The following is a 23,641-nucleotide window of genomic DNA, read 5'->3' as shown; positions in this document are numbered from 1 at the left end:
GTGCGTGTGTGCTTTGCTTGAGTTCAGTATGGTATTTTCGTCAAATGCATCTTTGCTTTGCTTGGGTATATTACGGTATTTTCAGGTCATGTCAAATGCGCATGTGCGTGAGATAATCGCTAAGTTTTTGGGCAAGGTGTATCTTGTGTCAAGTAGCCTCTCAAAATGGCAATGAAAAAATGCACAGCAAAACGAAAATATGAAGATGAACATAGGACATTTTTAACAGAGTGGGAGAGTTTATACTTTTTTGTTGAACGTAATGGCAAGCCATTCTGCCTTATATGTCAGTCGTCATTAGCTCATTTCAAAGCTTCCCGCCTCCCTGAATAAGCAAGGAGCCAGATATGCAACACTAATTGAAAACCTGCATGAAAGCTTTGTAACCCGGTTCCATGATATACAACTGAAAAGGCCACAGGTTACGTTCCTCGTCGACCCATTCAATGCGGAGATGGACTGTTTGAAAGCCCCGCTCGTCACAGATGAGGCTGCGGCTGAGTTGGAGATGATCGATCTTTGTGAGGAAGACCAACTGAAACTTGTTTTGAGGGAAGGCACCATTGAGTTTTGGAAAAGTGTGCCATTGGAAAAATACCCGAATGTGAAACGGGCTGCGCTTAAGATACTGTCAATGTTTGGGTCAACATACGTCTGTGAGTCTGTGTTCTCTACCATGAAACACGTGAAGTCAAAGCATCGTTCTGTTCTGACTGAAACCCATGTGAAAGAACTGCTTCGAGTGGCAACGACGGAATACAAGGCAGATTTGAAGAGGATTGTTCAAGGCAAGGAATGTCAGAAGTCCCACTAAGCAACATGCATAGTAAGTGCACACAATATTGATTGCTGTAAATGACTGGCCTGTGGTATTAGTACTGACTGAAGGAGTAAATTTCTCTCATGTTGGCATGTGACATTTACTATTAATCTGGCTGAGCAGAGGTGCGTGAGCATGTGCGTGTGCGTCTGTGAGAGAGAGAGAGAGAGAGAGCGGGGGGGGGGGGGGGCGATGTTCATGTGCGGTCATGTGTATGGTGTGGCTTTTTTTTGGTAATGCCATGAGTCCCACTAAGCAGCATGCATAGTAAGTGCACACAATGTTCATTGTTAAAAATGACTGGCCTCAGCCTGTGGTCTTAGTACTGTAGGAGTAAATATGTTGGTGTGTGACATTTACTATTAATCTGGCTGAGCAGAGGTGTGTGTGTGTGTGTGTGTGTGTGTGTGTGTGTGTGTGTGTGAGAGAGAGAGAGAGAGAGAGAGAGAGAGAGAGGAAGGGATGGGTGATGTTCGTGTGCCCATGTGTATGATGTGGCTCTTTGCGGTAATACAGTAAAAAATGTGGCTCTTGGTCTCCAACTGGTTGGCCACCCCTGGTATACATGGTATAGAACCCCAAGCTGAAGATCAGTACCAAATATCAAGCAGTTATGATTTGTAGTTGCTGAGAAAAGTGTTATGGAAATTTTGTAATTCCACCCTATATATGTTTCGTAAATACATTCAGTCAGTGAACAAGAACTTGATGTGGGACAGACCTGAAAATGGTATACATGGTATACCAAGCTGAAGTTCGGTACCAAGTGGCTATGATTTGTGGTTGCTGAGAAAAAGGGTGTTTTGGATGGACGGAGATACGGATGGATGGAGGTAAAAAACAGTATGCCCCCCCCTTCAGAGCGGGGGTATAAAAATCATGAAAATTGACACAGTTATAAGTGATTGAAATAAATCCTGTTTTTCATTGATCGTTCCGGATCAGTGATCTGGATCAGCATCAAAAGTCGTAGCAATGTAATTCAGCCCAGAGGTATTCTTCATGTGAAATTTGGTGATAACTGGTTGAAAACTGAAGGAGAAATAGCATCCTAGAAAATGTTAGGAGAAGAAGAAGAAGAAAGATCCTGAGTGAGAGTGACAATTTGCGCCAGCGCTGCTAGCGCAAATTAACTAAATATAGACCAAAAAGGACAAATATCCAGCCACCAGATGAAGGTATACCAGAATGGACCATGCCTTTTAGGTCAGGATGAGCAGTACAGTGTCTTTCGTAAGTATTTACCCCCAATGCAGTGAAACTCCAACACTGATTCTGGTGAAACGAGTTACCATCAGAAGTGACCAACATCATTACATGTATGGAGTCCCACTGTGTAAAATTAAAGTGTCACATAATATCAATATAAATACACCTGTTCCAGAAAGGCCCCAGAGTTTGTTCGAGAACACATCAAAACAAATAACATCACGAAGACGAAAGAGTTATCGAAACATGTCTGGGACATGTTCTGGAAGAGTATCAATCAGGGTTAGGTTATTTTAAAAAAAAAATCCCAAACTTCTCCTGTGGTGCAACATTAAATCCATTATTTAAAAATGCCAAGAGAAAAACATCCATCAAAAGTCAGTGGCTGAGAAAGGAGGGAAGTAGTCAGAGAAGCAACCAAATCACTGCTGCAGACATCCAGCGTTGCTCTGTGCTTGGTTTGGGTTCAGCCTCATTTGTTGGTCACTTCAGCATCAGCCAAGTGAATAAATGTGAATGTAAAATTGCATATTGCACACATACTGCTAGTGTGACTCTGAAGAAGCTGCCAAAAAGAAGACCAAAGTACTCCAAACAGCTTGGCAGCTTGGTCAAAAGCCTGAGGTTATTATTCTGACGCCTCATACACAGTCAGCCCTAAAGTTCCAACAGTCTTCACAGAACAGGAAACTTCAGGATAAACCCAGCCAGCAGGGGATCTTATAAAACCAGGGAGGTGCTTCACTGAAGCAAATGTCAGATTACACCATGTCCTGTGCTACACTATATTTCCCAGGCCTGATTCTCTTCCCTATATGCTAAGTAGAAGCAGAGAACAGAGGAAAGGAAGCTGTGGCTATTACAATCAAATCCCAAATGTCACACTCTGGCAAGACATGAAAAAGTGAATATGATTCACTTCAAGTGCTGATCAAAGGTTGTTCGTGAAATGCTTTGTAGGCCCCTGAGGCCTAAGTGTCTTTACTCTCCTTTCTACTGTATTTCTAACCTTTATATTTTGTAATTCTATTTTCTCGGATGTTTTCTTCTACTTTTTGACCTCATATTAGTATGTATGCATTATGGAAGCTGATGGGGGGGAGAAAGGCTTTCACAGAAGCAAGCGGCAGCTAAGTACATCTCCGCTTCAGTGAAGCAAATATGAACAGGATGTAAAATGGAGACAGAGAGGCTCTTGCTGGAACCAAACGACCCTTATCTGTGTTACGATGTATCAGTACTCGGACAAGACAACAGGAAATGATTGTGGTTTCAAGCAAACACAGCAAAGTCATTCATTTTAGTTAATCCAGTGTTTGTTTCACACCAATTATTGTATAATGTAACGGACATACGTAAACGCTGTCAGAAATTATTTTTCACTGATGGATGGAAGATGATCAGAAGAAGAACCTCCAAAGAAGGAGAGGACAAGTCAGCAGCCAGGGTGATGTCAGAGAGTTCGAGAGTTTTTATCGTCATTCTATCCAGTAAAACAAAATATGGTTCTCCACGGCTCTGGTGCACCATTACAGAGGTCACTGACAGCAGTGGGCACAATCAACAGCGTGTAGTGCAAAAAGTGATGGAGATAAAAGCCCGTAGCAGTGCACAATCAACCAAAGCAGGTTCAACAACCAGAAAAAGAACTGACCTTACTTCCTCCTGACTTTTGCAGAACAAATCCTTGGTCTGTTTAAACATAATGTATTTCACCTCAATGCTGTAACGAAATCACAGGTTCCTAATCCCACCGCCTACTGCACTACACATATCAGCTGAGGTGTGACCTGATACAAGAACAACATTTAGTCACCTCAAGTGAAACTGTTCAGTCTCAAATAATATTTTTATTTGTGATGTGATGAGAGAACACCACAGCTCATAGCCAAAGCGTTCACCAATGACTTGCTGACTTAGCTAACTATCTGACCATACATTATTACTACTTTTTAGCCTAGTCAGGTTTCTGGGTAACAAAACCATGGGACTGGATGGCACGCTGAAACTAAGGAACATTTTTTTTTTCAGGGTGTAGAATACTCGATAGGGACTGCAAGCTGGCCTAATGGTTAGCGTGTTTGCATCTCCACTGGGAGATTATGAGTTCTACTAGCGGTCAGGTCATACCAAACAGCATCATAAAAATGGTACCGAGTGCCATCTGGTGAGGCACGCTGCAATACAGATGCAAGTAGGGAGTCAAACTCTTGCGGTTACCAAAGGACCAGCCCCCCACTGTAACCCAATCTATGTAACAGGCGAGAGGCCGAGGACTATAGAAACGGAGATTGGCACTGCCCAATAAGCCTTAAGGGCCTGGTTAGGACTGGGACAGGAGATTGCCTGGGAAGACCAGATCCTGGCATGGGAGGGCCTTTGATGGTCCAGTTCTTCTAAATGAAAAACAAAAAAACCTTTTTTTTCCCCAAAAAACTGTCTAAAAACTGTCCAAATCTCTTATATCCCCAAAGCAAAAACAAAATTATTTTAACAGAAGTAACTATTATGTAAGCCCCATGTACACCCACAGAAATAATCTTAAATTCTTAAATCCTAAATTTATATTACAGGTTGCACTTGATCAAAGCTGATTTGACCATCGATTTGTGGCAAAAAGTACAAAGTTAGATAAGTGATTTTAAAGGCCCAGAAAGCAGTCTCCATGTACATCGAGTACAGACTAGCACCCTCAGGGGTGAGTTTATCTTCCCTTATTCAAACTACATCTCCTTGTAGATGACTTTGATCTTCAGGAACTAAACGATGAGACATTCCTAACTTCCTGTTGGTGTAAGAAGGGGATTTCCTCTCTGTCAGTAATTATAGATGTGAGATCTGCCTGATTAAAGGGTCACTTCAGATTTTCTGTTAAAGCAGACACTCAGAGTGTAACAGATGTTTAATAAAGCTCTTAGTTTGATGCACGAATGCTTTCCATCATTCAGGTACATGTTCAGTGTCTTGGACATCTAGGTGAACGTGATGTAATATTAAAGATGTTAGGTGGTCATAGACGAGATAAATTTCTGAACAGTTTCTACGACGTGTCAAATGAACAAACTGGATGGACAGCAGCTTACGTATACATTAACCCCTTCGAATGGTTTTCTACATTTGTAGAGTTACATCCTGGAATTGAAATGAACTTAATCGGGATTAATTAGATTTACACAATATATAATTTGATGGTTAATTTTTTAAAATTTTTTGTGACACAAATGTTTAACATATTAAAGAAAAAAAGCAAAAATGTGTTGGTTGAATAAGTATTCACACCCTCTCGGTCAATGCTTGGTAGAACAACCTTTGGCTGCAATTCACTGGCCAATTTAATATGGACTTGTTCTTGATTTTAAGATTGTTGTTCTTGGCTGCAGGAGTGGAACCCAATGTGGTCTTCTGCTGTTGCATGCTGAGATGCTTTTCTGTTCACCACAGTTGTAAAGAGTTGCTATTAGTTGCTATATTCGTCCTGGCAGCTTGAACCAATCTGGCCATTTTCCTCTGATCTCTCTTATCAACAAGGTGTTTCGACCCACAGAACTGTCACTCACTCAATTTTTTTTTTTTTTGCATCATTCTGTGTAAACTCTAGAGACTCTTGTGTGAGAAAACCCTAGGAGAGCAACAGTTTCTGAAATACTCAAACCAGTCCATCTGGCACCAACACCCATGCCACAGTGAAAGTCAAAGAGATCACAATTTTTCCCATTCAGATATTTGAAGTGGGGTGGCACGGTGGTGTAGTGGTTAGCACTGTCACCTCACAGCAAGAAGTTCCTGGGTTTGAGCCCAGCGGCCGATGAAGGCCTTTCTGTGCGGAGTTTGCATGTTCTCCCCGTGTCTGCGTGGGTTTCCTCCAGGTGCTCTGGTTTCCCCCACAGTCCAAAGACATGCAGGTTAGGCTAATTGGTGGCTCTAAAAAAAACCTAGGTGTGAATGTGAGTGTGAATGGTTGTTTGTCTCTATGTGTCAGCCCTGCAATGACCTGGCGACTTGTCCAGGGTGTACCCTGCCTCTCGCCATAGTCAGCTGGGATAGGCTCCAGCTTGCCTGTGACTCTGTACAGGATAAGCAACTTCAGATAATGAATGGATGGATGTTTGAAGTGAACATTAACTGAAGCTCTTGAGTTCTATCTGCATGATGTTTTGCATTGTGCTACTATCAAGGGATTGGCTGATTAGATAACTGCATCAAACAGCAGGTGTACCTAATAAAGTGGCCAATGAGTATATATCTTTCTATAAGCTTTGCACATCTGCATTCTGATATTTTAGCTTACTTTTCTTGGCAAAATTTCTCAAGCGCTGTCAGCATGGAACTGTTGGTAAATAGCAATGTTTAAGTCTTTTGCCCAGATTCTCAGACTGAGGTATGGACTTGGACTTGACCATTCTAACCCAAGCATGTTCATGGTTTTGAACCACTCCAGTGTAGTTTTGACACTAGGGTTGTTGTCCTATTTGGAATATTTTTGTCCCTGATTTGTTTTGATGTTGTGTAGATTCATAACATGGAATTCCATTTCAGTTCCAGGTTGTAATACTACCAAGTATGAAATATTTCAAGGGGTAAATACTTATGGAAGGCAATGTAGAGTCTTTCATTAGTTACATTGTACAACATGAAAAGCTAATGAATTTGGTTGAAGCACACTCTGCAATATGCAGCAAGTGGTTATTTATATACAGTGCCCTCCAATATTATTGTTCCCCCTCGTAAAGATTAGTAAAAAGGGTTAGAAAATAATCCAACTTTTGGTGAAGTCGCTTCATCTCACACTGATAAAAAAGAGAAAAATCCAACCTTTAATTGAAATAAATTTATTCAGAGAAAAACAAATCCGGGGTGGCACGGTGGTGTAGTGGTTAGCGCTGTCACCTCACAGCAAGAAGGTCCGGGTTCGAGCCCCGTGGCCGGCGAGGGCCTTTATGTGTGGAGTTTGCATGTTCTCCCCGTGTCCGCGTGGGTTTCCTCCGGGTGCTCCGGTTTCCCCCACAGTCCAAAGACATGCAGGTTAGGTTAACTGGTGACTCTAAATTGACCGTAGGTGTGAATGTGAGTGTGAATGGTTGTCTGTGTCTATGTGTCAGCCCTGTGATGACCTGGCGACTTGTCCAGGGTGTACCCCGCCTTTCGCCCATAGTCAGCTGGGATAGGCTCCAGCTTACCTGCGACCCTGTAGAAGGATAAAGCGGCTAGACATAATGAGATGAATGAGATGAAAAACAAATCCAGGGCGGCACGGTGGTGTAGTGGTTAGCGCTGTCACCTCACAGCAAGAAGGTCCGGGTTCAAGCCCCGTGGCCGGCGAGGGCCTTTATGTGCGGAGTTTGCATGTTCTCCCCGTGTCCGCGTGGGTTTCCTCCAGGTGCTCCGGTTTCCCCCACAGTCCAAAGACATGCAGGTTAGGTTAACTGGTGACTCTAAATTGACCGTAGGTGTGAGTGTGAATGGTTGTCTGTGTCTATGTGTCAGCCCTGTGATGACCTGGTGACTTGTCCAGGGTGTACCCCGCCTTTCGCCCGTAGTCAGCTGGGATAGGCTCCAGCTTGCCTGCGACCCTGTAGAACAGGATAAAGCAGCTAGAGATAATGATGAAAAACAAATCCCTCATCAAGAAATAACTACGGACAACAAAACACATGTGCCACTATTATTGGCATCCCTGTTCTTAATACTTTGTACAACCTCCCTTTGCCAGTAAAACAGCACTGAGTCTCTCCTATAACATTTTATAAAGTTGGGCGTCTGAGACCATTCCTCTTTACACAATCTCTCCAGATCATCCAGGGTCCTCTGCCCTCTCTTGTGCTCTCTCCGCTTCAGCTCACCCAACAGGTTTTCACTGGGGTTCAGGTCAAGGGACTGAGATGGCCAGGGCAGAAGCTTGATTCTGTGGTCAGCGAACCATTTTTGTGTTGATCTGGACATATACTTCGGATTACTGTCCTGCTGGAAGATCCAGTGACAACCCAGTTTTAGTTTCCTGGCAGAGGCAGCCAGATTTTGATTTAAAATGTCCTGGAATTTCATGGAGTCCATGATGCCATGTACTCCAACAAGGTTTCCAGGGCCTTTGGAGGAAAAACAGCCCCAAAACATCATAGAGCTTCCTCCACATTTTACAGTCGGGATTAGGTTCTTTTCATTATAGCCATCCTTCTTTTTATACCAAACCAACCTTGAGTGTTTATTGCCAAGAAGCTCCATTTTTGTTACATCAAACCATAGAACACAGTTCCAGTCAAAGTTGTAGGAGCGTTTGGCAAACTTTTGGTTTTGGAGACTGAGAAAACCTGGATTTTACCTCTTCTTGTAATTCACCAACAGTGATCCTTGGGGATTTTTTTTTTGCTTCTTACCCTCCTCCTCACTGTACGTGGGGGCAAAATAAACTTGGGTCATCTTCCGGGCAAATTTGTAACAGTTCCAGTTGGTGTCCACTTTTTTATTCTTGCCCTAACAGTAGAAATGGACATTTTCAAGCGAGTAGCTATTTTCCTACAACTATTTCCTGACTTATGAAGGTCAACACACTTCTCCCTCATTTGATTTGTGCGTTCTCTTATCTTTCCCATGTTGATGAATGACTAAAGGAATTTGGCCTCTGTGTCACCTCATATTTGTACCCCAGTTAATCAGGAAGTCATGGATTACAGTTGGAAAGTTCCTACACACTCCAATCAACACAAAAAGGTACAATTTAAATGGGAAACATGCTTCAGTTACATTGTGTTCCCCATCATTTCCAGGGTGTGAATAATAGTGGCACATGTGTTTTTGTTGAAAAAATAATTATTTCTTGATGAGGGATCTGTTTTTCTCTGAATACATTTATTTCAATTAAAGGTTGGATTTTTCTCATTTTTTCAGTGTGAGATGAAGCTACTTCATAAAAGGTGGATTTTATCTCACCCTATAATCATATCATGAACCCATGGATGATTTTATGACATCATCTGTTTAAGAAGTGTCTCGATTCCACCAGTTCAAAACATAGCAACAATTACCCTACGTTTTAGCTTGCTTTTAATGAGTTAGCATCATTCCCAAACTTGCCAAATGATTAACCATTTTATAGGTGCATGTTCCAACATACAAGGGTCAGTTCCTCAAGTCAAGAATCAAATGTCAACCTACACGTGAAGGTAAACAACAGTTATAGGGTCAAAACCCAGGACACTACTTGTACCTGAATAACGAGAGGAACTGATTGACCTCAGGTCATGGCTCAACAGCCTAGTGGAACAACTGTTTTGAAAGATGAGCAATGGAAGCCATCTATCTCAAACTAGAATAAATCAACCCTATAACGTTGTTTTAACATGTTTACCCCTAGCAGTTATGCACCAATTCACGCATACCAACCCCAAAATATCAGCCTCATGACCTCTCAATTGCAAATCACACACAGTGTTTGAATAATAGGAAATTTCCCCCATTCAGTCAAACTAAGTAAGCCCGTGGGATAAATGGGACTTCAGTCATCAGACTTGCTTCTACAAGACAATTCATTAGATCGTCCATTCAGTCACCTTCTGAGCTTTTATCTTGACAAATGCACGTTCTGCCAAATTTCATGAACACATTAGAATCGCTTTTCACTAAATGATTCCCCAAAGTGGAAAACCATACTGACTTGGCATTTTAAGATGCAAATGTATGGCTTTAAAATGCCCAAGTCATTGCTTGATTGTAAAAGGTTTTACAGTATTATATTATCTGAATAATTCTCAATGATAACAAATTTATAACTGGCTATGTTCTGAACAATTTAAATCACACACACACACACACACACACACACACACACACACACACACACACACACACACACACAAGGAAATAAACTGGCCAAACTACAAGCATGGACAGCTGTAAACAACTGCTGTAATGTTTAAAGCAAAATTTTACAATAACGTCACATTTTATGAATTTATAACAAATTACAGTCATAAAGTATTGTGACACATTCTAGGATCTTACTCATCTAGAGCATACAACTGGAAATCAGCTTTCCCTGAAGAATTATAGGAGTGTTTTTGCCTTTTTTGGGTTGATACCAAGATGGACACAGTTTTACAAATGATAGAATGAGCTACAATAAAATAGCGCTCACTAATTGTCCTTCCTTGGACCACTTTTGGTCGGTACTCACCACTGCATACCGGGAACACACCATAAGATGTGCCATTTTGGAGATGCTCAGACCCAGTCATCTAGCCATCACAATTTGGCCCTTGTCAAAGTTGCTCAAATCCTTACGTTTGCCCATTTTTCCTGCTTCCAACACATCAAGTTCAAGAACTGACTGTTCTCTTGCTGCCGAATATATCCCACCCCTTGAGAGGTGCCATTGTAATGAGATAATCAATGTAATTCACTTTATCAGTCAGTGTTTTCCATTTTATGGCTGATTGGTGTATGTGTTTGTTGTCTAATGATATTTCTCGTGGAACACAAACATTAAAGAATTTACTATTCAAACTTCAAAACATTTTCTGGTCAAATCCAACCAATCTGCTGCATAAAATGCGAGCTGTGTGTTTTCTAAGAGAATACTTCCATCACCTGATGTCTATGAGCTCATAGCTTTGGTCCAGTTTCATAATGGGGCCTTACTGAATTTTATCCCAATTGTTGTCATTCAAATGGAGTCTTGCCAGACCTGGGCTGTTATTCTAAACTCTTTCTGGATGACCATATTGAGTAAAACAGCTGGCAAACAGCATATTCCTACAATCCTAATCATCCAAAATATATGTCATAAGTAGAAATGAAGGTTGTGGTGATCTGAAGCGGAAAAGGCTGGATTTCCTTAACGTGTCCTGACAGGTAATGTTGGCTGTCTGATACTATAGAAGGATAGCTACCTCTGTCTGCCAATCCCCCCTTTAGGAAAAATTGGCCACCCAGGAGGAGAGATGTCCATGTAGACATGCTATTTCAAGAGTGCCATGTTTCTGTGTCTGCATAATAGCACCACTGTGGCCAAGCCGGTTCCATCATGCCATATCAATTATGTTCAAGTCGAACTCTCAGGTTCTGACAATGCGTTCCTTCAGCTGGTTTAAACCCTTCTGTCTGTAGCGTACAAACTCAACACATTCTGCCTTAGTCCCACTCTTATTCACACATTTCTCGAAGGGTACACCCGAAACAAATACCCTTCAGAATTTCATAGAGACGGTCGGAAAGGCCGCATTCTAACTGATGCCTCTTTTTTAACGTCTCTTAATCTATGGGGAATGGATCTGCTAAACACGGCTTCAAGTGTGCAATTGCTCATTTTCACCGAGCTCTGAGGACAGACGCATTTCAGCATGCTGCTATGTTGCTCTACGAGCAGATTTGGTTGACTGGAGGACTTCGAGACATCTGTCTCTCTTTGCAGTAGGTGGAAACTGTTCACTATTTCCAAATTCCCCCCCACAGAGAGGTCCAGAATGGAGCAGCTGCCACTAACTAGGAAGTCTATGTGCTTTGTTTTATGACAGAAGTCTGGTGTTGTCATTCAAAGTATATTTGCAACCTGTACAGTTTTGAGACAATAGCTCTTTTTCATCTAAGCTGCAACAAAAGAAGTGTACAGATTTCAGTGTACAGAATGGCATATGAATAAATCTACATCTGATTCATAAACGGTCATCAAAATGAGCAGTGATTTGAGCGCAGATGATTCAGCTTTAGCTGCGCAGATGCAAACTCCCACCCACTAGTCCCTTATTTGCATGTCAGATGCATACTGCATGCCACAATTAACCCTCATATATATTTGAGGAAAATTTGGGAAGCCATGGCCTAATGGCTAGAGAAGCAGCTTTGGGACCAAAAGGTCGCTGGTTTGAGTCCCTGGACCAGCAGGAACGGCTGAAGTGCCCTTGAGCAAGGTGCCTAACCCCCAACTGCTGCCCAGACTGCTCTGGATATGTTGCACATTGCTCTGGATCAGAGTGTCTGCTAAATGCCATTGATGTAGTGTAACATTTGAGGAAAGAAGTAAATTGGATGGGAGGAAAAATACCTTTAAGTTAAGCCGAGCTAGAATTGCTTTTCTCCAAGGTTGCTGCTGTTATGAAACTGTAGTCTTTATTTAAATAAATAAATAAAAATAAATAAATAAGTGTTTAAGGTTAACTTTAGCCATTTCCAGCTTCACCTGCAGGTAGCTATGTTAACATTATAGCTTTAACTTTAAAGTCAGATGTAATTAAATCTTCATTTTGAAATATACGTAAATAAGTTTCCATCCTGAACAAATAAACACACCTTAGTCCATGTCAATAAAACAAAACACTGAACAAGTGTTGCCAGGCAAAACAAACCTCTCCTGGCAGCACTTATTTTATACCTATTGAGGTATTTCACCCACGTGACCAAGTCATGTGATGCTGCCATTTTGGACGGCACGGCTCGAATCAGTTTGAATGCGAGGAAGGCGACAAACGAAAAACATAAAAGAAAAAGGAGCGAGATGCAGAAAACACCTTCACTATCCAGCGACGTAGGGCATTTACAGGGCGAGACATTGCCCGTTATAAATTTGCTGTTACCAGGCAATGACCAAGAACTGTATTATTAGGGTCGGTGTAGTTGTAGCAGTGTACTAGCAGCTAGCTGTTAGCACTAGCTAATGTCAACAACAACAGTAGCTAGTATGTTACTGTAGCAATGTTTACGTTCAGTCATTTGGATGACTGTTAAAACCTTTCAGTCTCAAGTTTTTCCTTTACTGGATTTACTAGTTTACTGAGCTAGCGCGCTTGGGCAAGCTGGGAGCTAGCGCGCTAGCCGGCCGGCGCGCGGTAGCCTCGGCCGGCGCCCGGCGCGCGCTAGCTCAGTAAACTAGTAAATCCAGTAAAGGAAAAACTTGAGACTGAAAGGTTTTAACAGTCATCCAATTGACTGAACGTAAACATTGTGACAGTAACATACTAGCTACTGTTGTTGTTGACATTAGCTAGCTTGACGTTCAAAATGGTGGACACCAGGGCGTCACGTGACCCTGTGACGTCAGGTGAAATACCTCAATATGTTGATAATGGTAATATTTCTCAATCATCAGCTGTCAGGTTACAGTCCTATGAAAATCCATGACCTTGAATCTGACATTTCAAAGTCATTCAAGGTCAAAGGTCATGGCAGCAACTGAAAGCCCATATGGGACTTCTTATATGTTGATAATGGTAAACATCTGGCCATCATGAACTATTTTAAAGTTATAGCCCTTTGAAAACCCGTGACCTTCAGTTTGACCTTTCAAGATCACTCAAGGTCAAAGATCATGGTGCCAAATGAAAGCCCGTATGGCACTTCCTATAAGTTGATACTGGTAAATATCTGTCTACCATCAACCGTTTTCAAGTTACAGCCCTCTGAAAATCCATGACCTTGAGTTTGACCTTTCAAGGTCACTCAAGGTCAAAGATCATGGTGCCAAATAAAAAGCCATATGGGAGTTCCTATATGCTCATAATAGTAAACATCTATCTATTGGCAACCGTTTTCGAGTTATAATGGAAAATATGTTATTTTGACCAAAAGGTTGACCTTTCCAGTGACCTTGACCTTCAGCTTGACCCAATTACCCCCAAAATTTAATCAGGTGATCTACAGACCATTGCCCACCTACTCTGAAAATTTGAAGTGAATCATTGCAACCATCTAGACACTAGATTGTTAACAGACACACAAACAAAACACACTGATTACAATACCTCTCCCCGCTTACTCTGTCGTGGGCGAGGTAAAAACAGACCAAAGGGCTGTGTAGTAGAGTTGGCAACATAAATCCAAAAGTTACGTGTATTCAGAGTCTACTGACGCAGCTGAAGCTTTCTAGATACACTATGTGTGTATAGTTCACACATCTGAAAAGAGTTAGGAGATTTGGATACTGGGGAATGAAAATGTGGAGCGATTTTTTTTTTGCAATATTTTAACTAAAATCTTGTCTGTTCTATATTAGTTTTGATATGACAAAAACATCTAATCTTTCAATGCCCCAGGCATGTGGTTCATCTGTCCAAAACACCCAGGTCAGTGCGTAATGGTACCTCTTGTATGCAAATGTACCAGTGACTCACCTGAATGACTAATGAGCTAATAAAAGATCCATGACTGTGGCTCTGATTCACACTGACAAATTACATCGACACTGAACCTTATAATAGTAAAAGATTCCCACATGTGCAAATGTGATTATCAACACTATTTCCTCTGATACTTGCTATTTTACTTGCTACTCCGCTTACAATACTTGTTGACCTACTGATGACACGGATACGGACACTGATTCTTTCACTGCAAATGAGGTTTTTATCAGATTGGTAAAAACCCAATATGAGTTTGATTACACAGATATACAAAACATGCAACTGATGAATAATGAAAATCTTTTTTTTAAGAATCAGATTTGATCATACACAACTCTGATGAACAGGGGCCAATATATATATATATATATATATATATATATATATATATATATATATATATATATATAAAAAATCCGTGTATCTGTGTTTCAGGATTGGAAAACCATTCACATGTTAATATTCTAGTCCATGCCTAGGAAATATGAGCAGCTTAGTCTAATCTGAACTTAAACCCTAACAGCTTTTATGGTGTTGAAACAAGAAGTACACTTCGTCCAGAACTGCAGCTGAAGCACCCGTCATTCACTAGGTCGAGTGTGTATAAGACAATCCTGGTAATTCCATTCACAATATGATGTATAAGGTTTCACTAAAAAGGGAATTTATTTCAATCCATGAAATATCTTTGGCATCTCATGTCCCATGAAGGTAAGTTTAAAACTAAGACTCACTATTGACTGTGATGATGATTTTCTATAGAAGTATTTCGGCATGTTTTTTACGTAAAATGGTAAATGGCAGTTACAAAAGTAAGAATGCCCTTGATAAGTACAAACATAATGATCCTCAAAGTGCTCTTGTCGAGGGGGAACTGGATTGGAGCTACAGCATGTCAAATGCTGACCTATGCAATATAACCAAGACCCTATCTATAAAGCTATTTTGTTTTGAACAGCAGTTAAAATACATGACATTACATTACTGGCATTTAGCAGACGATCTTATCCAGAGTGATGTACAACATCCCCAGAGTAGCCTAGGGAGAAGTTGGGGGTTAGGTGCCTTGCTCAAGGGCACTTCAGCCATTCCTGCTGGTCCAGGGAATCAAACTGGCGATCTTTTAGTCCCAAAGCTGCTTCTCTGACCATTAGGCCATGGCTTCCCCCAAAATTCATGGCACACATTTGTCGGACAGTAATAACAAACAGCTTCTTTTTGACACGAAATCACCAAAGTGGACCAAGTTTGAGAATCTGTTGGGGTTAGACGCCCAGCAGATAAGACAGACAAATGCAGATGATGTTAAAAGCAGACTTCAAGCGACTGTTGAACAATGTACTGACAGAAGCACCCTCAGGAGTACCGAGCTCCAAGAGGGGAACTCGATGATGAGGAGTCAGTCTATGTTGTAAAAACCCTAACAGGTCAACTGTGTTGTAAAGATCTCATCTCCTCTCATTATCTGTAGCCGCTTTATCCTTCTACAGGGTCACAGCTGACTACGGGCGAAAGGCGGGGTACACCCTGGACAAGTCGCCAGGTCATCACAGGGCTGACACATAGACACAGACAACCATTCACACTCACATTCACACCTACGGTCAATTTAGAGTCACCAGTTAACCTAACCTGCATGTCTTTGGACTGTGGGGGAAACCGGAGCACCCGGAGGAAACCCACGCGGACACGGGGAGAACATGCAAACTCCACACAGAAAGGCCCTCGCCGGCCCCGGGGCTCGAACCCAGGACCTTCTTGCTGTGAGGCCACAGCGCTAACCACTACACCACCGTGCCGCCCGTGTTGTAAAGATACCACAGATATTTTTTTCCCCCAACTGCCTCACTACTCATGTATAAGCAAAAGCACAATGTGTCAAGTATATTTGACTTTTATTATGAAAAGCTTTGTTCTTCATTTGATATGTAGACTATGATGGCACATAGCATACTTTATGATAATGCAACACACCTTGATGCTCTAGCTATAGCACAAGCAAATCATTCTGAATCCCACTGCATTACACACAACAGCTGAGGAGTGAACTTTTACATCTGATGTGAGGATTGAACACTGCATCAAACAGTCAGAACTTTGGCCAACAACTTGATTTTTTTTAATCGAGAGTACAAACATGATGTGCGACATGATCATGTACTCATTTGTTTCCCTTAGTCTGCATTAATGCACTTAACTAGTTGTATATATGTGCATTATTACATCATGTTAGCTACCAGTTTTTAGTCTCGACAGTTATGCCGCTTTTCCACTACCAGCGCGGCTGAGTTGGGCTGAGTCGAGCTGAGTGGGGCTGTTGGAGTTGCATTTCGACTACAACCGCGCTGAACCGTGCTGGCTGGAAGTGGGTGGACACATTGGGTGGAGTTAGCGAAAGTTCGTGATGTCGTTAGGCGGCGCAAACAGTGACATCAGTGACCTTTTAAGCGGTAGTCTCACGATCCAGATAGTAAACAATAAACATGGAGGACATGGAGTCGTTAGTGTTGCTGGTCTTGATGCTGTGGCTTGTTGTCACCGACAACGCCAACAGATACTGGCAAGAGCGTATAGATGAGGGGAGGCGCATAAGGCTTCAGAAATTCTCGTAATTCGTAATTCTTCTTCTTCCGGGTTTACGGTGTTTACAGATCCCAGCGTGCTCGCGGGGCGTGTGTGGGCATGTGAGGACACTCCTCCTCACCAATCAGTGCACAGGGGAGTGTCTGCTCACGCCCCTAGCCCCACTCGGCTCGGTTTGGCTCGCTTCAGCCCTACTCCAAAACCGTGCGAGTTTTGGGTGCTGAGTAGGGCTGAAGCGAGCTGAGTCGTGCTGCTCTGAGGTAGTCGAAACGCGAGCCGTGTCGGGCTGAAGTGAGCTGAAGTGAGCTGAAAAGGGTAGTGGAAAAGGGCCATTAGGTTTCCAGGCAACCAAAACACTGTACTGGGCAGCATACAGGTATGTGAGATTTTAATTGCTCATAAATTTCTGATTTGTTCACCTCTTATCTATCGTCCACAACTCATACAAGTCTGACACTGCTCTTAAGAAGAAGACAAGAACATCTCAGAAGAAAGGGAGAAGAAGGGAACATTTGCTATTTGACAACATACCAATGTTGATTTTTGGCATTTTTAGGATCGCAAGAGTTTGGAATCTGAGCAATGTCTCTCACTCATATATATATATATATATATATATATATATATATATATATATATATATATATATATATATATATATATAAAATGTGTGTGTGTGTGTGTGTGTGTGTGTGTCTGTAAAACAGTTATTCCACAAAATCAAGTCGTGCATGAGCTGATAGAAGACAAGGCACTTAGCACCGAGATGGCTATAAGCCATGTATGACGAGATTGAGTCGAAAAATTGTTTTATTCTATCCAGGTTCACTGGATTTTGAGAAACAGAGCATTTATTTTTTTTTAAATTCGATAAATAAAAACTTTATAAAAAACGTCCGACAAAATAATTTCTGCTTAGAATATTAACAAACTGGCGAAATGACAGTAGCAATTTGTGAAAAATTCTCATCTCATCTCATTATCTCTAGCCGCTTTATCCTGTTCTACAGGGTCGCAGGCAAGCTGGAGCCTATCCCAGCTGACTACAGGTGAAAGGTGGGGTACACCCTGGACAAGTCGCCAGGTCATCACAGGGCTGACACATAGACACAGACAACCATTCACACTCACATTCACACCTACGGTCAATTTACAGTTGAACTCAAAATTATTAGCCCCCCTTGTGGAATTGAACATAATTCTTGATTTCATCTCATCTCATCTCATTATCTCTAGCCGCTTTATCCTTCTACAGGGTCGCAGGCAAGCTGGAGCCTATCCCAGCTGACTACAGGTGAAAGGTGGGGTACACCCTGGACAAGTCGCCAGGTCATCACAGGGCTGACACATAGACACAGACAACCATTCACACTCACATTCACACCTACGGTCAATTTACAGTTGAACTCAAAATTATTAGCCCCCCTTGTGGAATTGAACATAATTCTTGATTTCTCCATGAAAATGACCATTGACAACAAATGTTTTTATTCTTGAAATAAATGCACTATGAAGACATTGTCCAACAAGTTTCATTACGATATCTTATCACACTGAGTTTCAACCCAAAACAGCAAAAGTGAGATGTTCAAAATTATTAGCCCCCTGACCATTAGTAGTCAATTGTGTACCCTTTTTGACCCACAACTGACAACAACCTCTTGGAATAGTTTTTCACTAGGTTGGCACAGGTCTCCTGAGGAATTTTGGCCCATTCCTCCATTGCAAACTGTTCCAACTGGCCCAAATTGGATGGTTTTCGTGCATGGACGTTCTTTTTCAGCACTTGCCACAGGTTTTCTATTGGATTGAGATCTGGGCTCTGTGCAGGCCACTGTATGACGTTGGTCTTGGTATCCTTGAAGTATTGCTGGACTATTTTAGATGTATGCTTTGGGTCGTTATCTTGCTGGAAGACCCAACGACGACCTAAGCGCAAAGTGAGAGCAGACTTCTGCATGTTTTCCTTCAGTATTTTTAGGTAATCTTCCTTTTTCATGGTTCCATGCACCCGAACCAGACTGCCTGTACCTGAGGCTGCAAAACAGCCCCACAGCATGATGCTGCCACCACCATGTTTAACTGTGGGAACTGTGTTCACAGGGTTGAAGGCCTCTCCCTTTCTTCGCCATACATAGGCAATGTCCATATGCCCAAACAGCTCCAATTTTGTCTCATCTGACCAAAGCACAGACTTCCAAAACTCATCTTTCTTCTTCAAGTACTCACGGGCAAACTTTAGTCGGGCTTTGATGTGACGATGTTTTAGTAAGGGGGTTCTTCTGGGACGATAGCCCCGAAGCCCATTCCGATGAAGAGCCCTCACAACAGTGTGCCTTGACACACAAACTCCAGAAGAGGCCAGGTCAGCAACAATTTCCTTTGCAGATGTACGGGGCTCTTTACGGACATCTCTGACAATTTTTCTTTCCAGAGTTCTTGAGATCTTACACTTGCGTCCACGACCAGGTTTGTTCTTGACCGAATTTGTCTCCTTGTACTTGGCAATGATGCACCGAACTGCAGTTCTGGAGACTGTAAACCTCTTCGAAATGGCAGTGTAGCCTTGGCCCTTGTCATGAGCTTCCACAATCTTTTGTCGGAGTTCAAGACTTATTTCTTTAGTCTTCGGCATTGTGACAAATAGTAATCCTCCTCATTCATTCAAATGCCCTGTTCCTTGGAGTCCTTTTAAACTGTTGAATGGAGCCAATTGACTACAGGTGTTGCTAGGAAGCCAATTGATTGCACAGGTGTTGTTTAAAAGCTGATTGGTTAATTAACTGTGTTTTAAAAGCAAGAATCCACATGGGGGCTAATATTTTTGACCAACTCATTTTTACCATATTTCATATAAAGACAGCCTAAAACTAATTTCACATTCCAAAATGCACCACAAACATCTGAATAGTACTGGTGATTGTTTGTGTATATCAATTTTTATCAATGCTTTAAACATTTGGAGGATATTTGGGAAAATGTTCCAAAATTTAAGGGGGGCTAATAATTTTGAGTTCAACTGTAGAGTCACCAGTTAACCTAACCTGCATGTCTTTGGACTGTGGGGGAAACCGGAGCACCCAGAGGAAACCCACGCGGACACAGGGAGAACATGCAAACTCCACACAGAAAGGCCCTTGTCACCCACGGGGCTCAAACCCGGACCTTCTTGCTGTGAGGTGACAGTGCTAACCACTACACCACCGTGCCGCTGTGAAAAATTCTATAATAATAATAATAATTATTATTATTATTATTATTATTATTATTATTATTATTATTATTATTGAAAAAAGATACACATTCTTTATTATCAAATACTTTTATTCCATATTTTGTTGTCTTTTTATTTTATTTTTATTTATTTAATTTTTTTAAAAAAAATGGGGGGGGGGTTCTTCTTCTTTAGGGTTTTTTGGTGGTTGGCAAACCAACTTAAAGGTGCATTACTGCCACTGACTGGGCTGGAGTATGGAACAGGAGATATTGCTATATTCTTTTAGCCATTTCTGTTTCTTTTAAATACTTGATAATTTTTGGGGTTTTGTTTCCGAGTAGAGTTTTTATTTTGTCCTCAGTTGGTTCAGCAACACGCTCCGCCTTTTTTTTTTCTCTATTCCTGGTATATAAGCTGATAGCCTAGTAGTAGAGTAGCCAATCAGAGCGCGCGATTGCTCATATCCAGTGAATGTGGATATATATATATATATAATGTAATGCGGTTACTCACCAACAGTGTCGCAGGGCTCATCTTTGTGGACACAAAAATCTGTCCTGAAAAAAAGAGACAGAAACAGACTGTACGTTAACAGATCTTTCAATCAGACTTAAAGGCAGGAATGTATGCAGTGAAACAGGGGCCACAATCATCACAATCATTAACACTGGATTAAATCTCACTTAGAGTGGTTTCTTGAGCTAATGCATCTTCTTGAGTGATTTCTTGTTAGGATCTGAGATAAAAAAAATTTAAATAAAAATAAACAATGTCCTCAGTGAGACTCTCAACAGTAATGGTCATTTAAGTGATATCAATTGCTTTCATTGTCTTTTGAGGCTGATATTTAAAATATTTAAATATTATATGTAATGAAAGAGAAATAAAAAGTATCGCTTTTAAGCCAGCAAATTTGTAGTCACCCACGCAGCAAAACAGAACAACCAATTTTCCAACAGATTCAGACAGTTCCTCAGACTTGACTGTTCAGCATCCATGAAAAACCTTCAAAGATTCATAATAAACTTGAGAATTCTAACCAGACTTCTCAGCTGTATCTTCAATTATCCGCCTCTATATCCACGCTAGCATGGTGGCACTGTAAAACTAAAGTCTTTTGGCTGAGAATTAGCTTAATTCTCTTCGAACAAAGAGAGCGAAAGTTGTGTGTGAAATAGCAGACACTACTGAAGGCACCATTTTCCCATGACCTGCTGTCCCATGACAGAACAAGGTGTCAAAAGCTTCATGTCATCATCAAGAAACGCCACATGACCATGAACAGGTCAGAGGGGGAGATATGCAGACACAAAAAGAGATAAAGAGAGAGAGAGAGAGAGAAAATGTGAGCGATAGGCAGGCACCTCTCCCGGGACTCAAGCCAGGTCTGGATACAATCCAGAAACTTGCTAAGAAGAGAGTGATGGCCCCTCACCCCCTTAACTCCCTTCATCCATCAGACAGCTTTCAAACAGATCCAAAAGCTGCATCGCTTTGAGTTGCCAAATCAATACCAGACAGCACATCTCCCTCTCTAAAACATTTGACATCCGAGATGGTCTTAAAATCAGCTGTTTCACTTCTCACCAGCAGCCAGGACAACACTAACACAAACTAAAGCCATGTTCCATTGAGGTTTGACCTTCCTACCCAGCTTTAATTTAAATTTGTGGTGAATTTACCCTGAATTTAAATTTGTGGTGGTCTTCAAACCCCACAATTAGTGGGTTTGAGATGACACCATGAGGAGGAGGAGGAGGAAGAGAAAAAGCATTTATATGCTTAGACTCCACCAGCATCAATGACTCCAGAGCCACAAATGGTGCAAAGCTAAATCCGTCTGTGCTCCTTCCCCTTGTAATTCTCCTTGGCAGGGTCATGCTTCCAGTAGGCAACAGTAGTACACGCTAACCCTGTAATCTGACAAAACCAAAATCTTATTTTGAGCTCTGATGTTGTTGGATTGACTAACAGGTGATGAGGTCCAGCAGGTTTTACTGGACAGGAGGATTTTAAAGGATCTCATTTCAACACTACTGTCTCTATAAGTGGAGAATGATGAGGAAATAATTGGTGAAACAGCAACAAAAAGATCTAGGAGCTGCTGGGTTGCACAATGTATAAAAGATGGTGTGTAAGGGCCTGGTCCCACAACACCGATAACTATAACTATACCTATAACTACAACTATGACTATACCTGAATTTAGTTCCAGTCTGGAGCAGTCACACCACAACTATAATCCCTGACTATAACATCACTTGGTCCTGCCACTCAGGTAAATAAACGTATGCAACTTAGGAATAGTCATGGAAGTTTTTTCCAAGTAATAGGACATTATTCCAGGTCATACTGTACAGCTTGGACTTCAACCCATGCACATCCACTATGTGGTTGATATAATACACACAGGTCACGGACGACGGAAATATAATAAAAAAAGGACAGAAAATATGGAGTGGTTACGGATTTTAATACAGATGCATCATGGATGCTAATAGTTTACGGATTGGTCACGGATGTTTCAATATATTACAGATTGGTTACGGATTTCATACGGATGATGCACCATGGATGAAAAAAATAAGAAGTCTAAAATAATTAAATGTTTGGACTGTCGAAGTTCATACTTAAAATATCTTACCTGCATTTATACATTTATTAATTTACTATTGATATTTCATGGAAAATAATATATTCATGAATAAAAGATCCGTGCATTATATTTTTTATTTTCAGTGAATCCATATTCCATGACTTCGTGATGCAACAAGGATGTACACAGATGTCCGGGAAAAATAGCATATGCTCAGACAACATCGCATGTAAACAATTACCTGACTGGTCAGATGTGTTATCAGATCAGGTCCAGGCCTGGAAAAATCGCTCCAGAAGCAGTCTCACTGATACGGATAAACCCAGGCCTGGGCTATAGGTATCGTTATCAGTCTGGTGTGAGCACCAACCACAAACTGCAGGGGATCGATTTATTTATTGTTATTATAGTTGTAGTTATAGTTATCGGTATTGTGGGATTGGGCCTTAACACATACATGTAGTTCTACATGTTCCAGTAAATAGGTTCTTCTAACAAGAAGGATGTTTTTATTTTTAGCATTATTTGTATCCGAGACTATTAACAAAAACCATTCAGTCAGTCAAAAATGACTGATCACTGTTCATCTTTCTAATTTCATTACAACTTAATTTGTTACTAATTAAACAACAAAATTAAAAAGCAAAATGTCATACTTTTAAGCGTTTATAGTTGCAATTATTGCTGTGAAACATCCGCAAAACAAGTTTGTTCCTGTTACCACTTATGTTTTAGGAGCTATAAACGGTCAGTCCTTGACCAACTTCTTTTTTTTTTTTATATTTCACTTTTAGTTAATAAGGGAAAAAAAATGCTTGTTGTGTTACAGTCATGTTACAGAGAAACCTGGGAGCTGGTTGTATTTCCTGTGGTGGAAAATATACATGTTAAATAAACTTCCTTACATGTTAAATAAACGCTGCCATAGTCACTATATCAACAATTATACAATTTTCTTTGTTAAATAACATCACGTATTTAATCCATTTGCAAAGCAGAAATTTCATGCAGCATCCATCACACAATTCCCGATGAGCTGTTACTATACAAATAATATTAGAATAAGCATATTAATATAAACCTGTTATTTGATTTGCAACTAAACCTATGGA

At 41.1% G+C, this 23,641-nt stretch overlaps 1 protein-coding gene across 2 annotated transcripts in view; it reads right to left on the bottom strand.

Annotated features, from left to right (window-relative positions):
* Positions 1–23,641, bottom strand: part of adamts17 (ADAM metallopeptidase with thrombospondin type 1 motif, 17) — a 347,817-nt gene that overhangs the window by 238,787 nt on the left and 85,389 nt on the right. For both annotated transcript variants that reach the window (XM_060941102.1, XM_060941103.1), the window contains exon 7: positions 20,447–20,490. In XM_060941102.1, the coding sequence (XP_060797085.1) occupies positions 20,447–20,490 (44 nt within the window). The remainder of the gene's footprint in view (positions 1–20,446; positions 20,491–23,641) is intronic.

The sequence above is a fragment of the Neoarius graeffei genome, chromosome 15 (assembly GCF_027579695.1).
Source record: "Neoarius graeffei isolate fNeoGra1 chromosome 15, fNeoGra1.pri, whole genome shotgun sequence".
NCBI lineage: Eukaryota > Metazoa > Chordata > Actinopteri > Siluriformes > Ariidae > Neoarius > Neoarius graeffei.
The sequence above is the reverse complement of the archived record's forward strand: the minus strand, read 5'-3'. Positions and strand labels throughout refer to the sequence as shown.